Below are 15,241 nucleotides of genomic sequence, written 5' to 3' on the forward strand. Positions count from 1 at the left end.
GAGAGGTTGGCCTTAGAGTAGTTAACACACATCCAAAAATCTTTGGAGTCATGTCTTCACAAGTCAAAAAGTCTTGTGATAAACACTTGTTCTTTCTCCTCACCAGAAATAGGAGCTGTCATATGTAGTGCAACTCAGTCACTTCATGGTCACTATGATACTATATAAGCTTAGTGCAACTAATTTCCCCACAAGTTGGTAATGTGGGAAGATATAGAACAAGGAGCCACTGAATTAAGTCCTAAGGAAAAAAATCAGGTCATGGAATACAGCTGATTCTTGACATCTTAGTTATCTCTTTGCTCAAAAGTTTAAAAAAAAAAAACAACAAGTAATTTGAACCACATCAATATAGTGCTTCAGCAGGGGGGAAGAAAAAGACTAAGTGGGATGATGATTACTTTAACTGAAGAAATAAGGATAAAGGATAGTTCAATTTTCAGATATTTAGACAGGAATATGTAGAATGCATTCAAGTTTTTCTGAGCTCTTTTTCTGAAGAGGGCTCCATCCCATGTCTCAGCTGATTCTTCCATAGATTGGATGGAGGGAGCTTACCTGAAAACCTCCCAGTTCAATGAAATAACTTAATTGATAAGCATGCATTATATATATATATATATATATATATATATATGTACCTATATGTATATAAGTACCTATATATGTGTGTGTGTGTGTGTGTGTGTGTGTGTGTGTGTGTGTGTGTATGTGTGTGTGTATACATACTTAACTTAAACTAAGTTCTGGGGGGTTCAAATAATGAAACAATTTCTTGAGCATATAAGGAGTTTATGTTCTAATGAGGATATATAAGTACATATATAAATACAAAAAAATTAATAAAGAATAAGTATAAATAAATACAAAGTAGTTCAAAAAGGAGTGAACTAACAGCTGGGGGAATCAGAAAAGGATTCTCATACATGGTGAACTGTATTTTGAAGGAAGAGGTGAGATGGAGATGAAGAAGTTCATACCAATACAGAGATAGTTAGTGGAAAGACATAGAGGAGATGGAGTACCCTGTGTGAAGAATAGAAAATGGCCAATTTGTCTAAGTTATGGAGTGCAGGGTGCAGAAAGTAATATATACTAAAACTGGAAAGATGGATTGAACCCAGGTTGTAAAAGTATTTTAAAAGCTAAATAAAGTGTTTTATGTATTATCTTAGAGGTGAGGAAACTACTGGATTTTACTGAGCAAGGAGTAACATTGCCAGATCTGTAACTAAGGAAAATCTGGGGATAATTTCCTTCTTACCCCTAGGGAGGAAAAAAAAACAGGAAAATTGGCAAAAAAAAAATAATGATAAACCAGATGCTTTTAAGGTTACATATTGAATTCTTTAAATACTCAAAAAAGAAAACCAAGCTTTATATAATGGAGACTTGCAATTTCATGTATAATCTCGTTCTTATTCTATGAAATATGAATATACTAATTTTTTTGATATTTGTTAAGTTCAGAATAAAAATAAAATAAAAATGCTAAGTGGCACAGAGCCAAGCACAGATCAGCAGCATACTCCACTGGAGCCTTCTTCTCAAGATGGCATCAGACCATTACTCTTTGGTTCTTGCCCAAGCCATTCTGATTCCCTAATAAGATTTCCTTCAAACATACATCTTTCCATGTTCTACATAAAAATAACATGAAAATTTTTTTCCATTAGTAAACTATTTATTTATTAAAAAACTATTATGTGCTAAGGAATGTCTAGGAATACAAAGGCAAAAACAAAAACAAAAACAAAAAAACAGTCTCTGTTCCCAGTTTAATGGGGAATAAAACATAACATGAAAAATTTTGTCAAAACAGTATCATAAGAGAAAAATAAGATTAAGCTGACATGACCTGTTCCTGATAAATAACAGCTACGTATTACCTTTCTTGAGATGTTTACTGTGAATCCCTTCAAGAATCTGCCCTATGATTTCCCCAATAAGCAATGCCAAGAATGTTGGCCTGGAGTTAATTGAGTCTTTTCTCTTCCCTTTTTTGAAAAATTAAGGTTTTTTTTTTTAATCTTTTCTAGTCCTGGGATCTTGTCCTATTGTCTTTGATCTTTCAAAGATCAAAGATAACAGTTAAGTAATAGTATCTACTAGTTTTGTTTTGTTCTTTATTTATTTTTTAAACTCATTATGGGATAGCATTTTCACTCTTTTTATTATTGTTTGCTTACATTTTTGTTTTCCTTCTCAGTTTTCTTTCTAGATCCAATTTTTCTTGTGCAGCAAGATAAATGTATAAATATGTATACATATGTTTTATTTAACATATAATTTAACGTATTTAACTTGTATTGGACTACCTGCCATCTAGGGGAGAGGGTGGGGGAAGGAGGGGAAAATTTAGAGGAAGTTTTCATAAGGATCAATGTTGAAAAAATTACCCATGCATATGTTTTGTAAATAAAAAGATATAATTAAAAAAAAATCATTATGGGAAAACCTAGTAGTCTTCCAGTATCTTCCTACTTATCTTGTTCAGAAGTTCCCTTCTGCTTCTTCCCTCTCTAAATCCAAAGATTATTTTTCTTTTTCAAATCAAATCAGAACAAGAATTGACCAGCTCTGCTTTCTCTGTCACAAGTAGCCATACCATCCCTTCACTGAGCTTTCTCTTACCCTCAATATAGAAAAGTGGATTTTCTTTTTCTCACATCCTGTTCAATTTAATGCCCTTTTGATGAGACTTGAAAGACTCAAGGTAAGTATAGTTTTACTAGATTTTGTTAGGTACACTCCATCTTTCAAAAGGAGCCTGTCATTCCTATATTGTAAGCAAGAGTTCAAATATAAAAATCCTGCTGTCAGATACCATCTTATTATCTTAATATTCACATTTCAAAATTGCTTTTAATCAGAAGGAATGATGATAATTTGCCTCCAGATGCTTCTTCTCCCTAGTTTATGCAATTAAAACCTTTCCTCCCATTTTAAAAGAAACAATTCAGTCTCTCTTATGATCTATACCAAAGAGAGACATTCTTTGCCTCCCTTTACCTTCTTTTATAGGAGAGAGGTTTGCCTGAGAAGTTGGCCATGGCAGAAAGATAATTGAGCTATATTATAAATTTTCCCTCTTCTCCTTACTTTTTGGAAGTAAAATCTATTTATCATTTTTGATAGCAGTGACTGTTCCCAGCTCCCCTGCAGAACTCATAATTGTAACTCTCATCTCTTTGGCCCTTGTATGGCCACTCCCAACAGTTCTTACACCCACCTTCCAATTTCCTTCCTGTCCTTTGCTTTCTTTCTCCCCAGACCTTTTTTCACTTTGATTCCTTTCAAATTTTCCCTCCCTAAATTTCAGTCTCTGGCTTTCTTCACAATTTCAGAGTTTTACAAATCTGCTTTCTCACTATCCCATCCTTCTTAGCTCCTCCTGACTCTGAAAGGTGAGTTTTTTGCCTCATCTTGCTGGAAACAGCCACCAGACCACTTATTGTATTCTCCTTAATATGGCTCCATTCTCTGACCATCTCTATCCCAACTAAAAACAAGGATTCCACTGTTGGCTCTCTTTCCCGTTCATGCACTTCTGTCCCTCCCCTCTTCATTCCAACCTCCTTCCCAGCATTCCCATTTATGTATTATCTTTCCCTCTTAATTAGACTATAAAGCCCTTCCTGGGCAGAAAATGTCTAGTTTGCTCTTTTAATGTAATTGCATTTTTAGTATGATGCCCAGGAAATAGTAAGAGCTTGATTAATGCTCCCCCTGCCCTCTCTGTCAATCATAAAGTACTCTATTGATGTCAATTATTTTTCTTATCTTCCCTATTTGCATTGCTCTTCCTTTCTCAATATGAGAGCATTAGTTTGGTCAAAAAGTTTCCGAGTACTTTGACAATAGTATTTTCTTCTTCATTGACAGTTTCACTGTACTGTATTCTCTCTAGAGAGACAACTTACTCTCTACCTTTCTAATTCCGACTATAGCTATATTGTGCTGAGGACTCTTATCTTTTCTTTCCCTTTCTTCATAAGTATGTTTTATAATAGGTACTTTACCAGAAAGATCTCAAATTGCATTTACTTTTTTTTGAGATACTCTAAAATTCAGAAGAATTCTTACTGACCTGCTTCACAACTAAACAGAATTGATAACATTTTACTGACATGTGTAACAATTTCTGAGAAATCCATCTTTGCAGTCAATTCAACATATCAACTACTTGGAGCTCTGCCTGAGGCTTAATCCATGTCCTTACCCATTCCCACTTGCACCTAGCATGCTGCCTCTCAGACTAATATTCAGCCCCAGCCTAATGCAAGCTTTTCTCAATCTGGAAGCTGGGACTTTTCCTAGTTTGCATCTTCTCTAGGGTAAGAGAGGCAATTAAATTTCTTTTTTAGCTTGTATGTTTTTTCCTTCAAGAGTCTGTTGAGTTAAAGGCTGAATCTGGAGATAACAATAAACAGAGAGGCTAATGTCAATAATTAATTTATTCTAGCAAGGCTAATAGAAATTTGCAAGCCACTATTTGCCGTGAGGAACTCACTGATAATTTACCATGGCTCTCTATAGAATGTAAAAAGATTGGTTCTTTTGAAAGTCATACATATTTTAAGGAACTATTTCAGAGATGTGGTCATCAGAACTAGTCCATATCCTAAACAGCCAGCAATCAGATTTGAATTATTTTGCAATGGCAACGATAGATGGCTTTCTAAAGGATTCCCAGAACTGTTGTCAGGCTAGGAGCCCAAGCTAGCTAAGTGAGCTCATCATATACTCTTCAGACTGGGGTTAGGGAGAATGTCAGCTCTCTCTCACTGAAATGGGGAGAAAGGTCACATTGTTATCATTCCTAACTTCATGGAACTCTCATCAACATGCAGTGTTGAATTCTTAGAACATTTTATAAAAACAACTAAGAGCCTAGGAGAAATTAGCTTTATTTATTTATTTGTGAGGCAATTTGGGTTAAGTGACTTGCCCAGGATAACAAAGATACGATCAAGTGCCCAAGGCAAGATTTGAATTTTTCATTCCTCTTAACTTGGTGCCCCATCCACTTCCCCTATATGGTTTCTTTTAAAATCCAGGCATGTACAAACTGGGATAAGGCAAGAATTAATATTTGTATTGGCTGGCATTATAGCTTATAGTAAATTATAAACTCCCATTGTTGGTCGCTCACTCAAATTTCTTTCTCTTCCCCTCACTACCAGAAGAAGCCACACAAAAGAAAAATTTTAAACTGCGTTTTCATTTGATTCTTTCTATTCACCAAATCTTAATTTCAAGAAACAGAAGCAAAAGTTTATCAGTTAATACAAATATATAAATGTTACAAGATACAAAAATCAGAAAATCAGTAGTAATTCAGCTACACCAAATGAGTTCTTTTAGTTTTTATTTTTTTTTAAAGGAAATCAACCAGAAGCAATGAATCAAGTTGCATGAAGCATACTTACCGGAAACCTAACTACAGTCACATCTGTCTTTGTGGCTTCAACCAGGAAATCCATCCAGAAATCCACAAGCTCTTGCTTGGCTCCATGTGGTTCTGTAGTCAGTTTCATAAAATGCTTATATATCAAAATGGTTTCTACAATAGATTTGAGGTACCTACAAGTCAGAAAATTCAAATCGATTCAATCAGCAATTATCAAAAACCTACTATGTTCCAGAAGCTCTACTAGATGCTTGGGACACAAAAACAAAAATTAAACAGTCCTTGTCCTTAAGGCCTACTGGGGAAAAATGAGATATGTACACAGAATTAAATACTAAATAAATTAATTTATGACTATCTATAATCCTAGTTTTTCATAAATTCAGTGATACCAGTCTTTTCCAATAGTAGTGAATTATCCAACCATACATATAGGGGAAGAAAAGGGAGGTGGCAAGAGACCCAAGTGGCTAGATGGGAAAATTAATTCAGAAATTATTAAAGACTGACTATAAAGGAAGAGATTAAGTATTTACATTGTACCTACTATGTTCCAGGCACTGTGCTGTTTTTTTTTTAATTAAACAAATATTACCTCCTCTCATTCACAACAACCCTAGGAAGTAGGTGCTATCATTATTCACTTGAAGAAATTGGGGCAAACACAAGTTAAGTGATATGCCCAGGGTAACACTGTTTGAGCTCAGATCCTCCAGAATCCAGGGTCAGTGTCTATTCACTGGTGAGGGAAGTTTCTATACTATCTCATATTATTACTAATCAACACATACTATAAAGTAGCATGTGTGGTGCAGGTTGGTGTAAGGAAAACAAGGGTGAGCTTAAAGACTGAAATCTGGCTCTGATAGTGCCTGTCTGTTACTAGGCAGCCACCTGGCTTCAGTGAACTCCAGCTTTTTTTTCATTTATACCTCATAAGAAAAACCCAAATACTTTATAAAACTGAAAAAATGCTACCGACGTGTGAGCTATTATCACAAGAAAAAACTGTCCCAAACTATCCTAAACTGTTCTGAAATTCGATTCACTTCAGATAAATAGAATTCCAGGCTGCAGAGTGATATCTGCAAAACGTGGATATTCTTATAAATCTAACATAGGAGATCCTGGAACCTGAGGCCCCAAAACATTACTGTCAAAAAATGTTCTGCCTGCCAGGAGCCCTGTAGGTAGCCTTGAGGCAGCAACATCTGTGTTGGAATATATGTGGATTTTTTTTTTCCATCTTGCTGTTTTCTCTCTTTGAGATGAAATCTTTAATTCAAATGATCTGAGTGGCAATTACCTGCCAGAAATGGCTGAAATGAGTAGGGTTTTGGAAATGAGAATTTAAATATGGATTGGGGAAGTTGGGATGGGAGGTGAGGATAGTAATCTTCCCTACCTATAGTCCCACTATGTCCTAATAATTTTTAAAAAAATTACAACATGAATAATGAAACCTAATTTCGTTTAAAAAAAACAACAACAAATGGATGGTTATATTTCTCATCTACACAGGAGATATATATATATATTATACAAATAAAATCAGTCCAAAGCATAATTTAATTGATAAATTAAATTGATTGATTATAGCTCATATATATATTTGTATTTATAAATATATTTATTTATTAATTTTTTTTATAGCCATCATAGCTTTTTTTTTAGAGTTTCCATTTATTCCATTAAACACACATACACACTCACAAACTACAAGTCAGTCCTATGAATAAACATAAATACACACACACACACACACAAATACATGAATGAACTATAATCAACCAATTTATTAAGCACTTACTATGTGCCAAGTACTGTGATAAGTACAGGGGAAACAAAAAAGGCTAAAGCAATCCTTGTACTCAAGAAGCTTACAATTCAATAGATAGAGCGTAGAAAAATGTAATCTGGGAAGGGAAAGCTTTAGAAGCTGGAAGGTGGCAGAGTGGGTTTGGGAAAGATAGGTAAGACCTTGAGTAGAAAGTGGGATTTGAACACTTCTTTAGTAAGGCAGGGAAGATAATATAAACATAATATAAAAATATGTCACTCAAAATATAATGGAGGCTAACCAAAAATAAGCAATGAAAATTTCATAACTGAGAGTAAATTCTCTAGAAAAATAAAGGAATATATTGAAAAAAAAAAGCCATGGAGACTGAGTTGGAAAGCTTATAAGCAAACTGTAGTTTTCTCCATCTTTGTGTTTATTTCATTAAATTGGCAATTGGAAGAGCTCTATAATCATTCATGTGCTTAGGACTAACAGACTTGCTGTTAGTGGTTTTAAAAATGTGACATAAATGCCTAATTCACTTGGGTCTGAAGAAGACCTAAACTGTATTGCTCAATATTTATTTTTCTTATAATCATCATAACTTCTCTCTAGTCACCATTTATTCCATTAAACACACACACACACACACACACACACACACACACACACACACACACATTCTCCAATTACAAATCAGCCCTATGAATAAACATGATACAGCAGCACATGGTCTAGAATGGTTTGTGTAGAAGAAAATAGTTGCATATAAGAACATTAACTTAGTAAAGATTACCATGCAGGTGTCTTCAGTTTAAAAAGCTTTTCAGAAGCTTGTATCACTCTCAAGTGATCATTAGCAAGTACGCTGGCACCAAGGAAAAATCCAACTTCCCAGTAGCTCTGGAGTTTTTCCAGGTTTCCCTTTTTTCCAAGCAGACTACTTAGTTTCACTCCTAAGAAAATAAAAAGAATGCAGATTTTAACAAATGTATACCTGATGCACAAAATAAGAATTTGTTAAAGTATAATTTAGCTCTTGATCCTAACAGAAACAAAAAATGTCAAAGTTTTGTCTTCATTTATGCAAACATCTGATAATTCTTCAATTACTGACAGACTTCTAATTTTGTGACAATAAACTGAATTCTGTATATTCTTGAAAACCAGGGTTATTCAACTCCTGAACAATTTCAGCAAATACAGTTACATAAATCTTTCATCTGGATGAAGAAAGAGGCCCTCAGAAAATTTTAGGTGCACAAAAGAGGACTAGCCAAGCATGCCAAAGTATAATATACAACAAACACAGTCACATCATATAATAAGCCCTCAATACAGTAAAATCCTCAAAAAGCATATTCTTGGGATATATATATGTATACATGTCATTATGTAATATTTATTAAGCACTTACTATGTGCCAGGTACATGTATATGTGTGTATACACACATACATACATATACATATATACACACACATACATACACACATACACACACACACATAAGCGTTTACTATTTGTGTGCTTAGTCTTTTCTCTTCTTTCAGATGAAGTCTCTTGCCTAGTCCTGTCAATTTGGACATAATTATAATAGCCAGCATTTATACTACTATATGTCAGGTACTGTGCTAAGTGCTTTACAAATATTATCTCATTTGATCCTCATAATATCCCTGAGAGTTTGGTTCTTAATGTCATCTTCATTTTACATATAAGGAAACTGAGGAAAATGAAGAATAAATGACTTGCCCAGAAATACAGAGATAGGATGTGTCCAAAGACATATTTTAAGACAGATTTTGACTCTAGGCTTTCATATATGGCTCCCTTCTCTCTTCTAATGTGGCTACCATCACAGTGCAAGACCTCGTGATCTTACACTTGGAGTATTGTAATATTTTATTGCTTGGTCTCTCTGCCTCAGGTCCTTCCCTGTTCCAATCCCTCTTGCACTCAGATATCAAAGTGAGTTATTTATCACCATCTTTTCAGATTGACTGGACAATTTCTTAAAAGCATCTTACTATTTACCAAACCTATTTTACCTTCAAGGATTCTCTCTGAAATTTGAATGCTTTGTGTATTAGCAATCCCTCATTCACACTAGCAGTTACCTAAAGCTATCTATACATTTGACCTTCAAGATCAAATAGGATGACACTTTTGTTTGGTATTCAAACTTCATGACTTCTTTCATAACTTCCCCCATCCCCTTTTCATTCCACTCTTCTTATTCCTTTATCTTAAAACATATGTTGTGATTTAATGAGACTTGGTTTCCTTGAAACTCCATTTTCTCTGTTCCAGGTATTTTCATTGATTTCTCTTTCCTTATCTCTATCTTCTTGCTTGTTGCAAATGACTCACCTTCCACAAGAAGCCATTCCTAATTTTTTCTTTTTGTTGTAGCTTTCCTGTCTTAATTATCTCAAATTTTATCCTATATATTCCTTGTTTGTACATAGTCTTCCACTAATCTATAAATATCTTTTTTGGGGGAGGGCCTTTTTTTGTGTGTCTGATGTCTCCAGTGCCTGGCACATAGTGGGCACTTATTGAATGGATTAACCGACATCCTATTTTTCCCTGAATGATAATCCTAGCAAACATAAAATTTAACTCAGCCCAGCAAGAAGAAAACATATCTGAAAGAATAGATGACAAATTAATGAAATTTTATTGAGATTAATAGTCTTGTTCTAGTTATATTTTAATGCAGTGTATTTACATTTAAAGGCAGAGATTTTAAATCAAACTTAAAAAAAACATTTTCTTTAGGCATAATTACTACAGTTCTTAGAAAATAAAACAAAAAATATCTTTTTTACTTTAGAAAGATATATGAAACACATTTGCCTCCAACTTCATAATGGTGATTGGCTTTTTCAAGCTTGTCATAATCCATAATCAGTAGGAAAATGACACCTTTGCAGTAACTCTACTTTCAAACATTCAATCATTATCAGTTATTACTAAACATGCAAGCAGAAATTCAGCTGTCTTTTTCTGTAACTGAAAGTAATAATCTGTCTGTGAAGGGTTTGAGTGTTTGTGACCCTTTTAAATAAACTGACATATCAAAGAATGTACGACAAAAAAAGAGCATTCAGAGTCTGATTTCCATCTACTCTAATTTTCATTCCCCTACACTCTAGTTGCCAAGTTTTTAGGCTTCTTAAAAGTGCAAGAAGTTTTTTTTTTGTTTTTTTTTTTTTGGGGGAGTGTTTTTGTTTTTGCAGTTCTGTGTTTCCTTTGCTAATTAATAAGTTCATTAATAAAACTGAAACTCATGTCCTATAGAATGGGAAATCCTTGCAATCTTTCCCTGACAAGTGTTTCATCACATTTTTTTTTCTCCCAGATTGGACAATTTCTTTAAAGTATCTTACTATTTACCAAGCCCATTTTACCTTCAAAGATTTTCTCTGAAATTTTAATGCTTTGCATATTAGCAATTTGTCACTCACATAGCAGTTATCTAAAGCTAACCATACATTTTTCTTTGGATGGAAAAGAGGTTAAAAAATGTATTCTCTAGTTCAAATACCAAAGCAGAAATCAATTACATAATTTAGCATTTTATCAAGAATCAGGGGATTTACTTTTCAGAAAAAAACAGCTCATAATGTTTATACTTCCATAATAATAGTTCCTGGAGACAAGGGTGGGGAACCTTTTTTCTGCCAAGGACCATTTGAATATTTATAACATAATTCACAGGCCATACAAAATTATCAACTTATAGAACTCAAACAGTGGGAGATTTTTGTATCTAGTTTTCAGTTCATAATTGCCTGTGGTTACCTTAACAAATGATTTCACAGGTCTTAGAGGGCCTGTAGGCAGGTTATTCCCTCTTCCTCCTCTAGAAACTGCAACACCCACCAGAAAAGTAATGTTTCTAACTTAAGAAGGCAAAAATGGATAAACAGTGATCTCAGTATAGCTAGACAATTTAACCTTTATAATAGAAAATACTTCAGAATTGTGCAAATATGGGTCCCTAATATAACAGAATGAATCACTACCCAAAGGGAATAAGATCCATCTTTCCATAATTTTCCTCCATTATATCTCAGTGATATGAGGCAACTAGGTGTTGTAGTATATAGTAGAAGGCTGGACTTGATATCAAAAGATTATTGCTCAATCATGGTGGATACTGCATGACCCTGTGGACCATAGCATCCAAATACTAGACATGATTTCTGTTTTTGGTTGGGGGGAGATTTGGAGGTAAGGAAGAGGGTTGGCAAACTAATGTTTGCCCCTTTCTTCTCCAGTGGATTAAGGCAAAAAGGGTTAAGTGTTCCATTATCCACTTAGCTACCTAGCTGCTTCCAATATCAAAAAAAGTTCTGAGTTCCTTAGAGATTTTCTTAACTGTGGGACTCGAGGCAAATCACTTAACTTCTCAGTTTCAGCATTATACACTCCTCTGTAAAATGGGTATTATAACAATAGCACTTATCCCAACTGGATCAAATGAGATAAAACATACAGCTTTTTGCAAACCTTAAAGCATTATGTAAATGCTGGCTAGAAGAGGCTTCCCTTTCTCAATTTACTTGGATCAACAAAGAGTAATGGAGCATAAATGCTAGATAGGTGAGGCTTCTCTATCTTGATTTCCATGTAAGAACAAGGGTAAAATTACCAACTTTCCGTAGCTCAAAGGAAGATTCGAACTGGTGTCCAGCTGCCAGAAGGAGGACTGCATAATTAATTCCTGACTGTAGTGTTGGCTCAGATTCAAATGCCTTTTTGAACCTATGAAAACAAAGACATAAGTTTACTTTCTAAATCATGAAATCCGGGGTGTGCTTAGCTTCTGTTTGCATTACTACAATGCTCAGGCAAGTAAAAAGATTCCACTGTGTTTCACCCCAGAGTCTCAGTCACAGTTAAGTAATCAATGGTTTAAATAACCCCTTCAGTTTTCTGTCAACTACAACATATCACTTTTTGAATTTTATGATGAGGTCCTAAAAAAGGATCTTGTAAAATATCAAAGATGTGAGCATTTTAAAAAAAAAAAAAGAAAGAAAGAAAGAAAAAAAAAGCCCAGCCTCCACTGATACAAATTGTTGGGGAGAGGGAGAATCTAAAAGAAAAACCTCATTTCCTTGGATTTGACACTCAGTTTGGTAGCTGTTGTGCAAAAAAATGAAAAATGAGAATATGCAATCCACAAACGATGGAAATTAAGAAAGAGGGATTGTGGCTGTGCATAGTAATTTGGATTCAAAGACAATCAGCCTGAAATGAACCCTTTCTGTGAATATTCATGGAAAGGAAATAGCAGTCCCACATCATATGCCATTCTGGCAAAGGTTGAGAATTATGCACAAGTCCCAGGATGAGAACAGCACATCTGCTGTATTTTCCTGATGACGCTTTTCAGTGTCAGTTTTTAGGCAGTTTCTTCATAAACTACATCATTATTTAGGTAAAAGTGTCATCATTTAATCACATTTCATTGAGGGGTTCTGGGAAAAAGAAAATTAATGTGAACATAGGACTGCCTTTCAGGCACTCAAATGGAGAAGCACAAAAAATTTGTTGTTGTTGTATTTTTTTTTCTTTTAAAAACAGAAGGGCAGCTGGATGAATCACTGGATAGAGTATTGGACTTGCAGTCAGGAAAACCTGAGTTCAAATCCAGCCGTAGATACCTCCTAGCTGTATGAACCTGGGCAAGTCATTTAAAAGGAAATGGCAAATCATTATCTTTGCCTTGAAGAATAAAGTCCATGGGATCAAAAGTAGATGACTGAATGACTGAACAACACCTTAAAAATGAAAAAAGGTGACTAAATACAAATTAACTTGCTTTTTTAAGGATTCTAAGACACTTTAAAGGTGAGGAAAATGACTTTACTGAAAGATATCAAAATTTCAGAACTTAAATGGGAAACAATCAAAGTAGAAATGATGAAATATGACCTGAGGCAGTACTGTGGAAATGGCCCTAGAAGTAAAATAAGTAGACTCTTCAAAATTCCAACTCTGTAAAACATTTAAACTCTGAAGGCCTGTTTTCATATCTGCAAAATGGGAATTATAGTTGCAGTGCCTACCTCATAGAACTAGTCCAAAGATCAAAGTTTTGTGACCATATGAAACCATATAATTGTGAGCTATCATTATTCACTAATGAGTGCCAAAAAATCATTTTCTTTTTAAAGACAGTATTTTGAAAACCAGAAAAGATCTCTGAATGAAACCAAAAACCAAACAAACTATCTGGCTCCTGTAATTATGTACCTTTGAATTGGGAAAATAATTTATGACATTTAGCTGTTCCTTTATTAAAGCCATTAAACACATTTTTTTTCTCTCTCTAAAAAGTGCAGGTCTTTTACATAAAAAAAAAAAAAAAAAAAAAGAACCTAAGTACACTGGCAGCAGGTAATCATAAGACACACCTACCAGGGAAAATGTAATTTGCAAATCTTTCATAGACTCACGGGAATACACTAGACAATCAGTCAGACACAGTGTTGATCCAGGCCAAAAAGAGGCTTATCATTTAGATCTAAAGTTGATGGAGGAACTGGACAATATTTGCATATCATTCATAGCACTTGGAATTAGTTGCAAGGGATGCTAGAGATAACCTAATCAACTTTCTTGTTTTACAAAAGAGGAAATTAAGACCCAGAGAAGATTATTGACATCTCAGAGATCATCCAGGTAGCTCGAAAAAGATGGAGGATCTGAATTGAACTTGGCATAAATTGCAATAAGCACTTGGTAAATGTTTATTGATTGATGATTTAATCACCTTCTTCCTTTCTATTTCTTTCGAACTTTAAATGTCAAATTTTCTTACTAGCTCCTTTTTTATATCTTTTCAATTGTTCTTTTTCCTCTTCCTCTCCCCTAAATGTTGGCATTTCTCAACATTCTGTTTTGAGTCCTTCTCATTATCTATACTCGCCTTTGGTCATCTTGCTTTTTTCTTATGGTTTCAACTATCACTTCTTTGAACATGATTTCCCAAATCTCACTCTAATTTGACCTCATTCTCAAGACACATTTTCCAGTTGTGGCTAGGTGTCTTCACTCAGATGTCTATCAACTACCGTGTACTCCACGTTTCTAAAATTACATTCATCATTCTCCCCTCAAAACCCATTCCCCTCCCACTTCTCTGAATGTGACTGGCATCCTTTGTAACTCAAACTTGAAATCTCAGTTTCATCCCATAAAACAAAACCTCTTTGAGAGCAGAAACAAAATCATTTTTATCTATATCCCTTATTCCTAGGGACAAAGCTCCCGGCACAAAGTAGACATGTAAAGTTTGTTGACTTTTCAAATTAATTCTTTAGTTTGATTTTATCACCTCCCCCAATCTGATCCAGATTTTAAAATCCTGGTGAATCAGATTCATTTACTCCTGCCCAATATTTAGCAAGCCTCACATTCAGTTATATGATCCCATGTAGACTCGTGATGCACAGTTTATGAAGCTTTCACTTATACCACCACTGCTAGCCCAGCCCAAGTTTCACTGCTTCTTTCTTGGACTTCTGTAATAATCTTCCTTCTGTTAGTCCTTCCCTACTGTAGGTTACCATATACATATTTGTCATTCCCATAACATACTTTGTACTTTCACATTTCCATGTGTTTACCCTATTTCTCATAATCTAAATTATGACTCCCAATAAACTTGTACACATTTTTCAATAATGCCAGTTCACATATTACCTCCTGAATGAAAAGCCTTGTTTACTGCCCTTTCCTCCCTCTACCATCTAGAAGTAATCTTTCTATCCTCTGAATTGCTCTAGCAATCTTTTCCTGCATTTCTAAATTTTACTTGGAATTATAGTCTTGCATGTAGAAAATGTACTTCAAAACAGCTGCCACCCCTACATTTTCTTCAAGTCATTTCTTCTTTAGGTTAAAAATTGCTGGTTCCTCCAACAGATCCTAATATAACATAGTTCCCAGGATCTTCACTAGCCTGAAAATCCATCTCTGTATGTTATCAAATTAATGGCTGAATTTATTAAATTGTGGCACAAA

The 15,241-nt window shown here is 34.5% G+C and overlaps 1 protein-coding gene across 1 annotated transcript in view; it reads right to left on the reverse strand.

Annotated features, from left to right (window-relative positions):
- The window catches only part of MAP3K5 (mitogen-activated protein kinase kinase kinase 5), a 264,898-nt gene that overhangs the window by 99,827 nt on the left and 149,830 nt on the right, over window positions 1–15,241 (reverse strand). The window contains exons 8-10 of the mRNA XM_051997832.1: window positions 11,859–11,971; window positions 7,993–8,152; window positions 5,433–5,586 (exon numbers count right to left, since the gene is read on the reverse strand). Coding sequence (XP_051853792.1) covers window positions 5,433–5,586; window positions 7,993–8,152; window positions 11,859–11,971 — 427 coding nt within the window. The remainder of the gene's footprint in view (window positions 1–5,432; window positions 5,587–7,992; window positions 8,153–11,858; window positions 11,972–15,241) is intronic.

The sequence above is a fragment of the Antechinus flavipes genome, chromosome 4 (assembly GCF_016432865.1).
Source record: "Antechinus flavipes isolate AdamAnt ecotype Samford, QLD, Australia chromosome 4, AdamAnt_v2, whole genome shotgun sequence".
In the NCBI taxonomy this organism is placed as follows: Eukaryota; Metazoa; Chordata; class Mammalia; order Dasyuromorphia; family Dasyuridae; genus Antechinus; species Antechinus flavipes.